The sequence below is a fragment of the Phoca vitulina genome, unplaced genomic scaffold (genome assembly GCF_004348235.1).
Source record: "Phoca vitulina isolate PV1807 unplaced genomic scaffold, GSC_HSeal_1.0 scaffold4, whole genome shotgun sequence".
Lineage (NCBI taxonomy): Eukaryota > Metazoa > Chordata > Mammalia > Carnivora > Phocidae > Phoca > Phoca vitulina.
The window spans coordinates 35,105,266-35,121,909 of NW_022589707.1; the positions used below are offsets into that span (position 1 = coordinate 35,105,266).

At 35.3% G+C, this 16,644-nt stretch overlaps 1 protein-coding gene across 4 annotated transcripts in view; it reads left to right on the forward strand.

Annotated features, from left to right (window-relative positions):
- Positions 1-16,644, forward strand: part of DPY19L1 (dpy-19 like C-mannosyltransferase 1) — a 96,940-nt gene that overhangs the window by 48,749 nt on the left and 31,547 nt on the right. For all 4 annotated transcript variants that reach the window (XM_032401795.1, XM_032401796.1, XM_032401797.1 and 1 more), the window contains exons 8-10: positions 5,318-5,409; positions 7,741-7,840; positions 10,003-10,080. In XM_032401795.1, the coding sequence (XP_032257686.1) occupies positions 5,318-5,409; positions 7,741-7,840; positions 10,003-10,080 (270 nt within the window). The remainder of the gene's footprint in view (positions 1-5,317; positions 5,410-7,740; positions 7,841-10,002; positions 10,081-16,644) is intronic.

The following is a 16,644-nucleotide window of genomic DNA, read 5'->3' on the forward strand; positions in this document are numbered from 1 at the left end:
TGTTTTGGTTTTCAGACTATGAGATTGTCAGACCCAATTATTTTCTGAATTTTAAAAATGTTGCCCAAAGCATATAATTTTTATATGAGGGAAGCATCTACTCTGGTAGTACCCATTCACACATTTAGTGAACTTTTTTAGAGCATCACAATGTGTACTCACTGAAATTGCTGGTGGGTTACTAATTGGTACTTGGTATCCCTTTTTCTCAGGAGAGTTATTTTAATCATGCAAGTGAGTGGTTTATGTACCAGAAAATAGTTGTGAATTGTTGCTTGCTTTTAAGTTCTATTTCCATTATTCAGTTTGCTCTCTATTTGAGTCTAAGATAGAATATAGTGTACTTTTGAAAATATTCTTTCACTCAGATGGTTTTACAAGGGAAAATTTTGGCCTCAACAAAAGAACTACAAGATGTGTAGTAGAAAAGGATTAATCAAATGATTTAAAACAGAAGTTGAAAACCTTTAAATCTGGACCCTGTGAAGATGCAATAAAGAACTCACTAATTGCTCATAGTAATGATCAATAATATTGAGGTTATATATTTCATAATAAAAATTATGTCAATGTTTTCACTTATCAAGCTTTTTTATTAAATGTTGATTCTGTCCCTATTGAGAACTATTGCTAAGAGGAAAGCCAACAGTTTTACTCTGCCTTTTAAATCCTTCCTTATTATACGACCAGATGTGTGCGCCTGTGGCTTGATGCTGCAGGATTTTTTGCATGCTGACTGAAAAGCATTTAGAAGAGTATATGAAAAAAATGAAATATAATATTTTTCTTTAATTTTTGACTGTTAAAAATTCATTATATGTGAAGTAGGTTCATTTAACTTTTTCATGATGAGATTTTTAAAAAGTTATTACCCAGCATGATTGATGGTGTTTTATATAACACATGCTCACAGATAAAAAGATAGGCACATTTATGAGGAGGAAAGTCCCCCCCCTTTTTTTTTTGAAACTAAAGTAAGTCAGTCAAAATAGTATATGAAAGATTTGCTTTAGAGGCATATCTAATTAACCTTTTTTTATTACTCACATTTCTGACCCATATTAGTTTCTTAAATATTTTTGAACTGAACTGAGATAATGTACATATAAATGTCTGTGTTCCTAATTAGTTTTTGACATAGTTATGTTATTTATGTAAGATTTGGAAAACTATTCTTAGGACACTTTGAAAACAGTTTCATTAATCCTTAGAATGCTCTTGTATGATAGATAAGTAGCAAATAATAATATTCCAGTTTGCATAATAATTGGAAACACTAAAAGGTTAAGTGTTGGCTCAAGGTTGTGAAACAGGGATAGGATTCTAAGTTTCGATTAACCAGTAATCTCTCCAAACTTCTCTCAACACAGACAGCTCTTAGATAGGGGAGTAGGATTTCAAAGATAATACCACAATTTATCTTTTACAAGTAAAAAGTACAGAGATCTTTCCTTGCTAATTTGTGAAACTTGTTCTCTTCCCTTTCTCTCTTGTCTCTCTTCCTTTCTTCTTCTTTTTCCCTCCCTCCCTTCTTGCCTTTCTTTCATCCCTTTCTTGTGAGGGTCACATTTTGGCCAGGAACCTTATTCTGGGTCTTCTTTTTATTCAACTCAATTAAGACGATGTATACCGAGGGCTCGCCGTATGCCAGGTACTTGTAGATGCTGAGGATATGTTGATATGTCAGTAAAACAAAGATCCCTCTCCTTGTGGATAATCATGTGAAGGTGGGACCACTTCTACCTAAGGTGGGGGAATACTGGCTTATTTGGGGAGCAGCAAGCAGACCATTGTGACAGGAGCAGAGAGTGAAAGGTGGGATGTGGAAGGAGCCTTTTCTGTAGTCCTTGTTGGTCATTGTAAGGTTCATTTGGAGAAGGTGGAAAGGCCATTGGAGAGTTACATGCAGAAGAGTGATGCGGCTTAAATTATTTTTTACATTAATTTGGAAAATAGTATGAGTCCAAGATGCATTATTTATTCAGACTATTGAGAGATGTGCTTATGGATTTGTGAATTTACATTAAACTTGCATTAACTCCAAAAGCTCCCCCCCACCCAAAAAAAGAGTGTGCTGCTCTTAGATGGGAATGTATCTATTGCTTACATGAAAACTGCCTATAATGTAGTGGAACCTGGCCTTCAGCCCCCTTCATGACCTGAGCCCTGCTGGATCTCACCACTGTCCAGGCTGTTTTCTTTGCTTCAGTCCCACCGTCCTTTCTTCTCTAGTTTCCAGAGAGGACTACTCCTTTTCCTGCCTCAGGGCTTTGGTACATAGTTTCCTATGCCCTGTATAATTCCTTCCTTTTTTATCTCCTGGTCATCCTCCACATCTGGATATTTGTTTGGGTTTCAGTGATATTTTTCATCCTACAGATCTGGGTTTCCATCTGGTATAATTTCTCTTTGGTCTTAAGAACTTTATTTAGCATTGTGGTGAAGATCTGGTGCCAGCAAGGTCTCTTAGCTTTTGTCTGTCTAAAAATGTCTGTATTTTGCCTTCATTTTTTGAAGTGTATTTTTGCTGGATAAGAATTCTAGGTTGGTAGCTTTGCCTTTCAGCGCTTTAAATGTCATTCTATTGTCTTCTGGTTTCTGTTGTTTAATGAGTTATCGTTCTTATTGTTACTCTGCATGTAGAGTGTCTCTTCTCTGGTGGTTTGAAGACTTTCTTTTTATATTTGGTTTTTATTGGTTTGATGGTAATAAACTTAGATGTACGTGCCCAGTTGAAGGCTCACTGAACATCTTTATTCCATGGGTTGATTTTTTTTTTTTTATGAGTTTTAGAAAATTTTTAGCCATTATCTTCTCTTCAAATATTTTGTTTTTCCCATTTTCTTTTTTGAAGATTCTAATTCTGTGTTGGCCACAAATTTTTTTTGAAAGCTTTCGTAAGTGCAAGGTTTAACACAATATTATAGTTAACATTAAGCAATATAAAGCAGTATTATAACTAATGAGGCTGTGTAGCTTTCAGAAGTGGGGTAATTTGTTTTAAACCTAAACATTATACCAACAACAATTTATGACTGATCCTATAAATATCAGCTCTAGTCAGAACTCTTGGAACAAGCCTTAAATATGATCTGTTTGATACTAACTATAATTTATAATTCTTGTAACTCTTCCCTTTCTCTCTTGTCTCTCTAGTTGTACTCCTATTTCATTTTACATTGTGAAGAGAAGTATATTAGGTGATAGATTTCTAATAGTGTAAGTGAACTATTTTGAAAGTAGAGCTTGACAAATGAAGCTGCCTATTACTAAAATTCCTTGGTTTTTGATTCTTGAGTAAATGATTTAAAATTCAGGCTTTCCTAAGCGGACAGAAGGAGCTTGTTCTTGTTAATACCTAAGCAGTATTATGCTGCAGCATCATTCAGTGCTTTGAAATATGTGCTAAAAATTATGTACTCTAAGAGGACACTTTAAGTAAAGTGAGATTTTCATTGAGTTCATTTTCACAATTCAGGAATGTCTTGTATTTTGTCTGAGTGCTTCATACAGTGGTGTAACCCCTTGTGAAGGAGTTCGCACATTTATTCCCTTCTTTAATTCCTAAATTTGAGGACAATGCCTTTAGAAGGCATTGGCGTTTTGAACTGTCAACCTATTATAATTAAAGAAAAATATTTATTTGTTGAAACTTAAGGTATGATTAAAGCAAATCTGTTTACTGTTTTCAAATTACACGGGGTCATCTGGACCAACAATTATGTTTGTAGCAGCTCGAGTAAAGCACATTGTGTTATTGGAGAAACAATAGGAAGCACTCTCACATATTTGCGTTCATTCACCCTTAACATTGTAGAGGCGAAAGATCCTGCTCTTTGTTTCAATTCTGTAATTTAGCCTTCTCATCCAGCTTTACAAAGGATGTAATTGAGTTTGAGAGAATTGAGTGCCTTTAGCTATTAAGGAAAGAAATTTCTAAGAGATGGCACCATAGTTAAAATTGGGTAACAAAATAAGTGTGAGTGAATAGTCTGTATGAATAAATTCTTAAATTGTACATTACATTGTTTAACTAATTTCTTCTTGGTTTTTGCACAGAGATTGATAACTTTATAAATTGTGGTTATATATCTCTACTATCAATCATATTGAAATTTCTAGTTAATTTCGTGAACTAACAGATTTTTAAAGTTGTATTCCAGTAACAACAAATACACATTTTAAAAAAGACTTTTTCAATCTTTTCAGAATTCTCTTGTGTGTATAGTTCATTTATAAATAGGTATCTATGTTAAATCTCATAGAGGATAGTGAATTTTGGTTAAAAAGAGAAGTAAATTGGCTCAAACTTTTGTAGCAATAGTAGAAATATCTAACAGTCTGAGGTAGAGCTAAAATAAAGGAAAGGCTTATTTCCACTGTGGTCTTTGTAATTTCATATAGTCTTTAACTGCTTGAGTTGAAAGATGTAATGATTTCTTCTAGTGTGACTAGCTTAGTCGGGGTAATTAATATCAGATTATTTATATTTCATCCAATGCAGTTTCCTTTAATTGAAAGATAGACTTATTAATTTATTTAGTATAGATGCAGAAAAATGGGAGTGCTAAAACTGGGATGGAATATTAGTTTTTTTTAAGATTTTATTTATTTATCTTAGAGCATGCATGTGCAAGCAGGGGGAGGGGCAGGGGGAGAGAGAGAGAGAGAGAGAGAGAGAGAATGGGATGGAACATTACTTAATTAAGTCCGAAGCGAGTTCTTCAGTAGAGTTGGTACATGTCATTTTAGGACTTTTGTTATTTTTATTTGATCCCTCTTCCCCTTTTAAATTTTTGTAGCCCAGGGTAGCTTGGGCAAAGAAGAAGTAAAAACAGAAATGGAGTGCTCTTTTTTTCAGCAGCATTGTGAATAGAAATGCTAACATTGATGACTACAAAGAGTTTTGAAGTATTGGTTATGGAGAGGTTTGCTGAAATTCAAGTGGACGGACAAATTAAGTGGTTTATACAACCAATTCCAGTGAAATGTTTTTAATTTTGGCAGAACATTTTCTTGCTGGTACTTCCCCTACTTTCCTTTTAGGCTCTAGTTGAAGTTTTTTGGTATTTGCTGTTGACAGTTCATGTTAATATTTCACAAGATCTTATGCCATGTGTGTCTCCCTTTCAATAATGTTTCCTTCTCACTTTTCAGTTTTGCTGTTGGTGGAAAACCTAGCAGCTTGTTTTCCAACATACCATTTAAATTATGTGTGAAAAAACTTTTTTTGTGTTTATGAATAGCTGCTTTCGATTACTATGTCTTACTTAACAAATTTAGCAAAGAGACCATACATTATGAATTGTGTTTTCAGTGCACTCGTGTGATGTGGACACCACCCCTCCGCGAAAGCTTCTCCTATCCATTCCTCGTACTTCAGATGTTGCTTGTGACTCATATCCTCAGGTAACTTTGACTTATCCTTAGGTCTTCTGTGTGTTTGTTTTGCATTGAGTAACTTAAGCTAGAATTTTTTAAGCTTCCATAATAAAAACAGTCAGTATAATGAAAAAATTATGATGATGTTGCTACGTTGAATTCATGGTTATTTTAAGGGTGTAACTTCAGAATATTTACTACCAAAAACATTTCCTTCATCTGCCTTCCAGTCTCTTCCTTTTTTTGTAGTGGCCCACAGAGCTGCTCGAGGAGCAGCAAATTTGCTTTCACTTCTGCCATCTCAGCTTTCTCACATCATTCTCTGCCACCACTACAGCTTCCCAGAAGTGGGCAGGAGGAAGGGAGATGACTGATGGCAATAGAGTGTAACCTGTACGATATAGTCCTTCAGAGGAAAGAATAGTTTGTAGAGTAATTATGGCTGGGTATGTTAACATGTAATTCTTCTTCCCGTATTTGCTTAGTGTCCTCGAGCATCAGATAGTAGGCGTAGAAAGAAACCACTCAGGAGACCGGAGCTATACTAGGAAAATTCCTGCTGGAAATTCAGGATTGGATTGGGTTCTCCCATGTTCATCTAGCCTGTTCATCTAGCCTTCAGCTAGAGACTGCACAGAGATTCAAGCACCATATGAGTGGAAGAGAATAGGACCGAGAACAGTTCTCTCCCCTTTCTGTCGACAAATACTGAGCTTGGACAGATGCCACCTTGATTCAGAGGGTAAAAATAAAACAAAATGGGGACTATGGGAAAAAAAAAATGAAGCATGATGAAAATCTGAAGATGGCTCAGACTAAGAACTCCCTTTAAGGATCTGCAGAATTTAGGAGAAGCTGGTTGAAGTCTGTTACACCAAACCCTTTGGATGGTCCGTTTCCCCCTGTGATGACTTCAGCAGGACTAGGGTCATTATGTGGCCTGGTCTCTTAAGTAGTGTTTCTAGACAGGCCTCTCTCTCAATGTGGGATATATTCACTGCATTAAAAATTGTGGGTTTTTGGGCACCTGGGTGGCTCAGTTGGTTAAGCCTTTATCTTCAGCTCAGGTCATGATCCCAGGGTCCTGGGATTGAGTCCAGCATCGGGCTCCCTGCTCAGTGGGGACTCTGCTTCTCCCTCTACCTCTCCCCGCTGCTCGTGCTCTCTCTCTCTCTCTCATGCTCTCTCTCTCTCAAATAAATAAAATCTTTTTTAAAAAATGCGGTTTTTATCTAATAAATTTATTTCATAGCTCACAAATAGGTTACCTGGATTTTAAAAAGACTTGATTTAGGGCCATGAGTAGCAGAGAGGGATGTCCTTAGAGAAGGGATACCTATGGAAGTAAAGAAAGGCGTTTTGTGGTGGTGCTTAGTGCCCCAGGTAGGTTTACCCTGAGGAAGATTTCTTTAAGGTGCAAACCTGTAACCTCGAGATGTCGCATATACACCTCACTTTGTGAAGGTGTTAGGTATGTTGGGGGCTTCGCATTAACTCACCGATTTAGGAGAAAAGTACTTCTTTTTTTTTTTTTTTTTAAAGATTTTATTTATTTATTTGAGAGAGAGAGAATGAGAGAGAGCGAGTACATGAGAGGGGGGAGGGTCAGAGGGAGAAGCAGACTCCCTGCTGAGCAGGGAGCCCGATGCGGGACTCGATCCAGGGACTCCCGGATCATGACCTGAGCCGAAGGCAGTCGCTTAACCAACTGAGCCACCCAGGCGCCCAGGAGAAAAGTACTTCTTAAAACTAGAATGAAAGATAAAATTACCTCACCTTCCTAAAAATCCCCTAAATTACAAGTCAGGATCAAAATGAAGCCTCTTAAAGGTGGCTCCAGATTGGCCCCTGGCCTTTGCCACCTCTTCTCTTTTCTATGTCCTCCCTGTGCAGGACCCCACTGTCCCCTCACATCTTCCACGGAGTCGCCCTCTGCTCGGCCCATTTTCTGAATTCTCCTTGTCTGCAGAATACTGCTAACACTTAGACTATGCCGCTTTCTCTGCTTTTTTATAGCATCTTCTGTCTCTCCAAATGAAGCTATTGGATGCAGCATTAAATATGTTTGATTATGAATTCACCAAAATAGAGTTTGACAAAATTCAACAGATATACTGACCCAGCTGCCCTCTCTCTCTTTGGCAAGCTTTGTTCTTACAGTAATGATGGGTATTTACTTTTCATGGAAAGTTGTTGTAGTTAAGTGTCAGGAAGTATAATTTCTAACCCGTTGGTTCATTTTATGTCTGGTTTATGTTACAACCAGATCATGTTTAGAGATTCTAATTTGCAGCAGTTTGGGCCCATGCTAGAATACCTTGTGGTTAAATGTACTCATATTTATTTTCTCTTCCCAAGGGCTACAAAACTTTATAGAGGAAGCTTGATTGCACTCTGCATTTCCAATGTATTTTTCATGCTTCCGTGGCAGTTTGCTCAGTTTGTACTTCTTACTCAGGTAAGGTGCTTATATTTTTAAGCTGAATTAAGCTTAGTATATTTGATTATGTGAACTCATTTGTATAAAATTATAGAACTGAGATATTATATGATTCTAAGTCCTAAAATGTTTTTTAGTTAATACTTTTAAACAAAATTCAGGGTAGGGAAATATGTGCAATTTATTTATTAGTGAAAGTTAATTATTTACTTATTAGTGGACTGCATTTATTGAATTCAAATTGATAAGAATACTTTGTTATTCAGTGTTGTCAGTGTACGTAAAAGAGGACTAGTGCTGTAACCTTAAGTATTTCTCTTAAATAAATGTACTTCTTTTATGAATAATGCTGTACGTTCTTACCCATGGGATAAATGCACATAAGATTAACATAGGACAAATAGCTAAGCAGTTCTTATTTATATAACTCCTCTACCAATCTAATTTATCATTTTTCTGTGCATTCTTGCCTCCCTTTCCCTTCAAATAGAGGTGTATGAAGCAAGGTGAAGGTGCTTACTGAGACAGGGAGTAAATTGTGTGCCAGTCTCTCTCTGTGCTGCTCCCCACCCCCACCTACTTCTGCTTCCTTGCTATGCTGGCCATATTCATGTTCATCTAAAGCAGCTTGAGAGCTGTTTTGCAATCTTCTGGGACATGTCTTGCTTGAGACATGAAGTAAGATCTGGGTTTGAGTCCTAACTCTGTCCACTAGCTGCTTGACTTGGACAAACTGCTTAGCTGTGCTTAGTTTCAGCTTTCTCATTTGTGAGATAGAGAAAATAAAAGAACCTGCTTTATTGGGTTAGGATCAGATGAGGGAATGTATTTAAGACTTAACATTGCTGGTACTTAGCAAGATGTCTGTAAGGTTAGCTGCTTTTATCAGTATTTTTTAAAAAGAGTCTATTTGTACTTAATTCTTTCTTTGATCTTACCTTTTAGACTCCTTTGCCTTCTTTAGTGCGGTGACATTTTAAATGTTGCTGGTTAAAAATGTCCCTGAAAAGAAAATGAAACAAAAAAGTCCCTGAAAGACACTTCTTAAAGATTCTAGCTTTGTAGGCCTGCTGTGTATTGCTTGGCCCTGGGGTGGAAAGGGAGAGTTCCCATTGCTTCCAGCTAGGGGTGATGACCTGATTTTTGGGGGGGTGAGCGGAGGAGGGTGTTTCATGGAGTGAGGGGCTTCTGTTGAATAGCAAGGCACACTTCCTCACAGCTGTTGTGTCATATGAGTCTCATTCTTAAGCAATGCATGTTCCCCAAGGATAAATCTGGGGAAAGGGAAATGTTGTTTTTCTTGCTAATGAAAAAATTTGTCATAGATTGTTTGAAGGTAAAAAACTTAATGAATGAAACTTAAGTTATATGTTTAAGTATTCAACTACTTTGCGGTTTATACCATGTTTGTGTAGTAGGGGAAGCATGGGATTTAATCTGAGTTGCTTTCTCCATGAAGAAGGGTAGAGGGGCATTGTTTGACATAGTAACTACATTTTACTAAGGGGTACATTATCATCATTTAATCAATTAATTCACCTAAATAACTCCAGTACTCTTTGAATTCTTGGTCAACACCTACACAGGTTTCTTCAAAATTGTAAAGAAAGTTAAAAGTAGTGAAAGTACTCCTTCTAATTTGAAATTTGGTAAATTTGATTACAACGAACACTTGAATATTTACATAAACGAAAGAACACTAATGGAGATTCTTGTAAAGAGTGACTAATAAGCAGAACTTAATGCATTTTTACACACACATGCATTACATAATTAATTTTGAGTTTAATGTACCTTTCCCAATTATGTATTAATTGTCATATGTTATAATTAAATTTTCATATTTTTTGATTGAGCAAAGCACTTTGTAATTGTACGTGACGACAGTAGAGTCACCCTGACATTAAAATGAATGTTATTTTGAATAATCCACAAAGTAGATTATTCATATGGTTAATTGAGAAAGCTGCTCATGGAAGAAAAAATCAGTATTTGGTATATTAATATATTGACTATGTTCAATAATAATTTGGCAGTAAGAGGGAAACTAAAGAATTCCCTTTGAATATAAATACAAATCAATGTGACAAAATAATAAAAAATAATCTTTTTTTCATTCTTAGAGCTATTCATTATATATGTAATTTTTATTTGTAATTTAACTTCTTTTTAAATTTCAGATTGCATCATTATTTGCAGTATATGTTGTGGGATACATTGATATATGCAAATTACGGAAGATCATTTATATACACATGGTAATGGTTTAAAATTTTTTTTTCCATTTAGTTTGACCTTAAAGCAGACTCTTGATTATTGGTATTTGTTTTGCACATGGTTGAAACTAGTTGTAACAGGATTCCATAACTAAAACAAGTGTCATTCAAATACTATGATATAATTAAAGGCCATGTTTTAAGTAGGCCACCCAGGAAATTTTAATTTGGGTCATATTATCTGATTTGAGATTGTGCCTGACTTGCTATAAGTAAAAGAGATAATTCATGAGAGAGAGAAACATGGAATTGTATATTGTCTAGGAGCCTTCTGTTACAATGAAGCAGAATGTTCGTTTGCTGAGCACCAACTATCCAGGCATGTGGGTCATACCACAGAATAGAAATACAAAGATCCCAGCATACCTATTAATCACATTTTGGTAGAGTGGAGGAAGGCGAGAGGACAGAGGATAAATAATAAACACAGTAAATGGGCAAATTATATATAGTATGTTAGAAGGTGATAAAGGATAATCAAAGAAAAGGAACAGGAACAAGTCATGGTACCCCAGGGAGATCAGGAGTGCCAGTGTTAGGGGGCAGGGGAGTAAGATAGCAAATGAGGTGGTAAGGGCAGGTCTTACTGAGAAGAGGAGAGTGTAGCAAAGATTGGGAGGAGAGGGAGTAGTTAGCTAAGTAGATGTCACGGAGAAGAATTTTCTAGGTTGGTGGAACAGTTAGAACAAAGGTCCTAAGACTGGATGGTTGATTTTGAGGGTTGTTTACCCTTTAAAAACATGTCTTCTCTTTGTCATCTTTATTATTGAATATTAGTATTGTTTTTAAGTTTTGTAAAAATGGTATCTGTTTTTGAGACTTACATTTTTACTTAGGTTTCTGAGATTTGGATGTTATTAGAGATCAGACAGTTTCTTTCCTTTATATTTTCCATGTATAAGTAAATCACAATTTATTTGTCCATTTTCTTGTTGAAAGATGTTTAGGTTCTTTTCCTCTTCTTTTTTTATTTTATGAATAACTGCACATTGTCACATATACCTCCTGAGGCATATATATTAAGAGTTTCTCTAGGGTCTTTACCAAGTAGTAGAATTCCTGGGTGGTAAATTATATACATGTTCAACTTTTTAATTTAATCCTGTATTATTTTTCAAAAATGATTGGACTACCTCGAACAGTAATGTATAATATATAGCTCATATTATTGTACATCCTTTTTTATTTTGTCAATCCGGTGAGTATAAAATGGTATCTTAGGGCCTTAATTTGCATTTTCTCTGATTCTCAATAAAGCCAAAGGTCTTTGATATGTTTATGGGCCCTTTGTGTTTCCTTTTTTGGTGACATTCCTATTTTTGTGACATTCCTATTCAAATCTTTTTACCAGTTTCTCTCTTATATCCAAGAGAAAATGACATCTGTTGTATTCACTGTGGTATAATCCACTGTTTTCATTATTTTTATGCTTTTATGCTTGACTTGGTCCTGATTTGGCCAACTACTTTAAGCTGGCTTCTTTGTCCTTTTAACATATCCTCAAACTTTGAGCACTTCTTAAAAGAAATTAATAAAAGCTAAGCTTCATCAAATGCTTTTCTGCATCCGTCTGCATGATCCTGTGTGTTTTTCCCTCTAATATGTTACTGTAGTGAATTACATTAATTGATATTCTACATTAAGAAACCTTGCTTTTCTGGGCTAAACACAATTTTTATATATTGCTGGATTAACTTTGCTGCTGTTAGGATTTTTAAATCTTTGTTCATGAGTGGGATTGGACAGTAATTATCCTTTTTTTTACACTTGGCTTATTTTTTTTCCAAACTGTCTAATATAGCTTTTTTTTTTTTTTATTGCATTGCAGTAAAAATCAGAATAGTTGGTTAGCATTTAGAGTTGGTCAGCCACATGGCCACATAGGTAACTATGGATGGAGTGTTTGACTCAATTATAGTTATAAAAGTACTAACATTACAGAGGTTTAGTTTGTAGTAGGACCTATCTTGGGTGAATGGTTTATGTTTTATGATGTGACTTACTATGGAACCAGTTTCTTACTGTGAAATATCTTCTTCCATTATCACTTTACAAATTCCTAAATCCCTATAGTTACATAAAGGAAAAAAATACAGAATTGTTTCCAAAAAGGATTTTTTTTCCATTTTTTTATTGTGGTAAAATACACATAACATTTACTATCTTAATCTTTTTAAGTGTACATATCAGTGATGTTAAGTACATTCACAGTGTTATACACCACCCACCACTACCATCTCCCAAACTCTTTGCATCTTGTGAAATAGAATCTCTATACCCATTAAACAATAACTCCCTATTCTCCTTCTTCCCCTCCCCCCAGCTCCTGGAAACCCCCACTCTGCTTTCTATGTCTATGATTTTAACTATGCTAGGAACCTCATGTAAGTGGAATCGTGTAGTATTTGTCTTTTTCTTAATGCATTATTTTACTTAGCATAATGTGCTCAAGATCCACCCATGTTGATGCATATTGAAGGATTTCCTTTTTTATGGCTGAATAATTTTTGCATCGTGTGTGTGTGTGTGTGTGTGTGTGTGTGTGTGTGTATACACACATACCACAGTTTCAATGTCTATTTATTCATTGATGCAAATTTCTGTTGTTTCCACGTCTTGGCTTTTGTGAATAATGCTGCAGTGAATATGGGAGCACAGATATCTCTTTGAAATCTTGTTTTCATTTTCTTTGGGATTGCTGGATCATATAGTAGTTCTAATTTTAATTTCTTAAGGAACCTCCATACTGTTTTACACAGTGGCTGTACCAATTTACATTCCCACCAACAGAGAAAAAGGATTCCTTTTTCTCCATATCCTCCTCAATATTAACCTCTTGTCTTTTTATAGTAGCAGTTCTAACAGGTGTGAGGTGATGTCTCATTGTGGTTTTGATTTGCATTTCCCTGATGATGAGCGATGTTGCGCACCTTTTCATGTACCTGTGGGCCGTTTGTGTGTTTTCCTTAGAAAAATGTCTATTCAGGTCCTCTGCCCATTTTTAATCAGATCATGTGGGGTTTTGTTTGTTTTTTGGCTATTGAGTTGTGAAAATGACTTACATATTTTGAATATTAACTCTGTCTGCTAGATGGTTTGCAAATATTTTCTCCTATCCTGTGGGTTGCTTCTTCCTATTGTGGGTCATTTCTTTTGCTGTGCAGAAGCTTTTTATTTAGGTTGATATAGTCCCACTTGTTTATTTTGCTTTTGCTGCCTGTGCTTTTGAACTCGTGCAGGACTGTCTGCATCTGGGCTGGTGTGTGAGGGATGGGCAGCTGCTGTTGAGATCAGAGCTGAAATTCACTCGAAATAACTCAATTTCCCATCAAAGAGTTCTCCTGGGAGTTGCAAGTCTTGGGAGAGTCCCGAGTTCCCAAATAGTTCCATCAGACAGGTTTGGGCAGTGTAGTTGTTATCTAGGTGAGAAGACAGATTCCTGCCATTTTTCCAGAATCCTCTGGCTACACTTGACTGATTTTGATATCAGATTTATTTTAGCCCTATAGAATTAATTGTTAAGTGTCCCTACCTTTTCTTTCTGTCGTAGATTTTGTGTGAGATTGGGAAGAATATTCCCTGAAAGTTTGGTGGATCTTGCCTATTAAACTACATGGGCCTGTTGTTTTCTTTGTGGACAGATTTTAAATTATTGATCTAACTTGTTTCATGATAATAAGACAGTTTATAGACTTTTTTCTCGAGTAATTTTTGGTAACTTTTATTTTGCTAGGAATTGTCCCTATCTAAATTTTAAAGTTCACTAACATTGTTGTCTTATTTTTTTAACCTGCTAAAATGCAGATACTCAAAGACACAAATACTAAATAATTTATAATAATCTCTATTCTGTACCTTTTAAGTTCTCAATTTTCTTGCTTTATTAATTTTCAAATTTTCTTCCTTGAATTTAAATTTGCTGTTGTTTCTGAGCAACCAGTTGTGTGTCAAACATTTCCTAGGTTCTAAGGAAACAGCAGTGATAAAAACAATAAAAAGGAAATAAAAAACCCTTCCCTCATGGAGCTTATGTTCTAGTGTACAAAGAAAGCAAATATGTAAGATAAACAGTTATGTTAAATGTTAGTAGGTATTAGTGAGGAAATAAAGCAGACAAGTTGCATGGGATTTGCTGAGTCTGTAGGGGAGGTCGGAATTGAAAAGGGTGCAAAGACAAGGCCTCACTGAGAAGTTCCATGAGGACAGCTAAGGGAGTTGAGGTAGCCAGCCACTAGGTGAAGAGGAACAGCAAGCATAAATGCTCTGAGGTGGGGGTGTACCTGGTATGTTCTAGGATGTGCAAGAGACGGCTGGATTGGAGTGAGATGGAAAGAATAATGTGAAATGAGGTCCCAGATATTAGTGGGGTAGGCCCTAGAGGGTCTGTAGGTGTGTGAAAGGCTTTTGGCTTTCCCTTGAGAATCAAAGCCTTTGGAGGGTTTGAGCAGGGCATTGACCAGATTGGCTGCTGAGGCAGGAATGGACCGCACATCTCTCTCCAGACTTTTAGCACCTCCTTTTTTAATACTGCCTTATCTTTTTTTCTTGAATACCCTTGGCACTGCTTTACCTGATTCTTGGTTATGAATCTGTTTACTCAAAGTGATGTTATTCTGCTAAATTCTGCCAAAATTGATTGGGAAAGTTTAGAGTTAGTTTTAAATTTTAGCACTTATGGGAAAAATCTTTTGTCATAAAATTTTGAGGATTTGGTTGCTTACCTGTTTTGTAACTATAGGAGAATAATATACCATGAAAAGTTAAGTTCATTCCTGGGAATGCAAGAATGATTTGACACCATTACAAATTATATCAATATAACATCACATCAGTATATTTTAAAAATATCAACAATATGATCATTTCCTTTGATGCTGTAAAGGCATTTGATAAAAGTCAGTAGCTCTTTCTGATTTTAAGATCTTAATCAAATGAAAATAGATGGATATTTCATTGAAATTTTAAATAAATACATATACTTCAATTCAAAAGCTAGTAGCATCACACAAAATGATGAATCAATAGAAATATTCCCATTAATGCCAGAAGCTTAACAGATATGCCTACTGCCATGCTTATTACTTAACTTTGTTGCAAGAATATTAAATAATACAATTGACTAAAAAATAAGGCTTTCGAAAACTAGAAAGGAAGATGAAGAAATATTGTTTGTAGGTGATATGATTTTGAATACCAAAAAAACCAAAATTACTACTAGAAACAATGAAAAAGTGTATTCATTTCTGCATATTTAACATAATTTTTCTGTATGTAGTCAGAAAATATGAGAAAAGATTCCTGATACAATAGCAACAGAAATAATATACTTTGAAATAAATTTAATATGCAGGATCCATATGAAGAAAATTTTGTACTCTGCTAATGAATGTAAAGGAACACTTAAAGTGGAAACGTGTTATTTTTGGATGTAAAGATTCAATAGTGGACAGATATAACTCCAAATATGATGTGATGTACACTATTGAATAAAGCGGTTCTAATAAAAATGTCAGCTTTTGAAACTTAAGCAGATCCTAAAATTCAGATGGAAATTCAAATATATGAATCAAAAATAAAACTTCTAGAAGAAAACATGGATTATTTTATTTTTAAAAGCTTTTCTAATAATGGAAGACCTAAGGGAAATGAATGATAAATTTGGCTAACATAAAAATTTGGAAAATAACCATAATGCAGAAACGCTACAAAGATAAAAATGAACTTGGAGAAATATTTACAATGTGTTTGCTTGATAAGGAGTGATGTTTTCATAACATATAAAGAGAGCTCTTAAAATAACTGAAACCCAGTAGAAAAATGGGTTGTAGGAATAAGCAATTCAGACCCACAACAAAGACAGCAAATAGAAGAAAAGTGCTCTGTCTCACTGAGTATTAAAAGAATGGAAAAGTGAAATAATGCGGCAACATTTTTCTTGTATGAGATTGTCAAACATTTTAAAGAATTGGTAAGAGTGTGCATCAGCAGGAGCTCTCATGTCCTACTGGTGGAAGAGTAAATTGGTACAGTATTTTTTATGGTAATTTGTCAGTATTTTTTTAGATTTCAAAATGTGTATACCCTTAATCTATCAATCCCACTTCTAGTAATTTATCGCACGAGTGTGTTGACATGTATATAAGATACATACCTAAGGATGTTTATCATAGCGGTGTTTGTAGTAGGAAAAACAAAATAACAGCAAAATAAAACTGGAAAGTACTTACCTGTTCAGCAGTAGTCTTAGGACTGGTCAGTAAATTACGGTATGACTCTAGAGTGGTATACTTTTCTCAGCTATTCAACAGAATGAATTAGATTGGTTTTCATGTGAAAGGCTCTCTGAAAAACAGAGTAAACGCAAGCAGTAGCACAGCTTATGGGCCAAGTTTCCATTTGTGGTTTTTAAAAAATACAAACTAGAATTTGTACTTGTGAATGTGTGGAAGGATGCACAGGAAACTGTTGATGGTGGCAATCTTTTGGGTTTAAAGTGTGGGATAGAACATGGGCTATTTTCATGGTATATCCCCTTTTGAACATCTT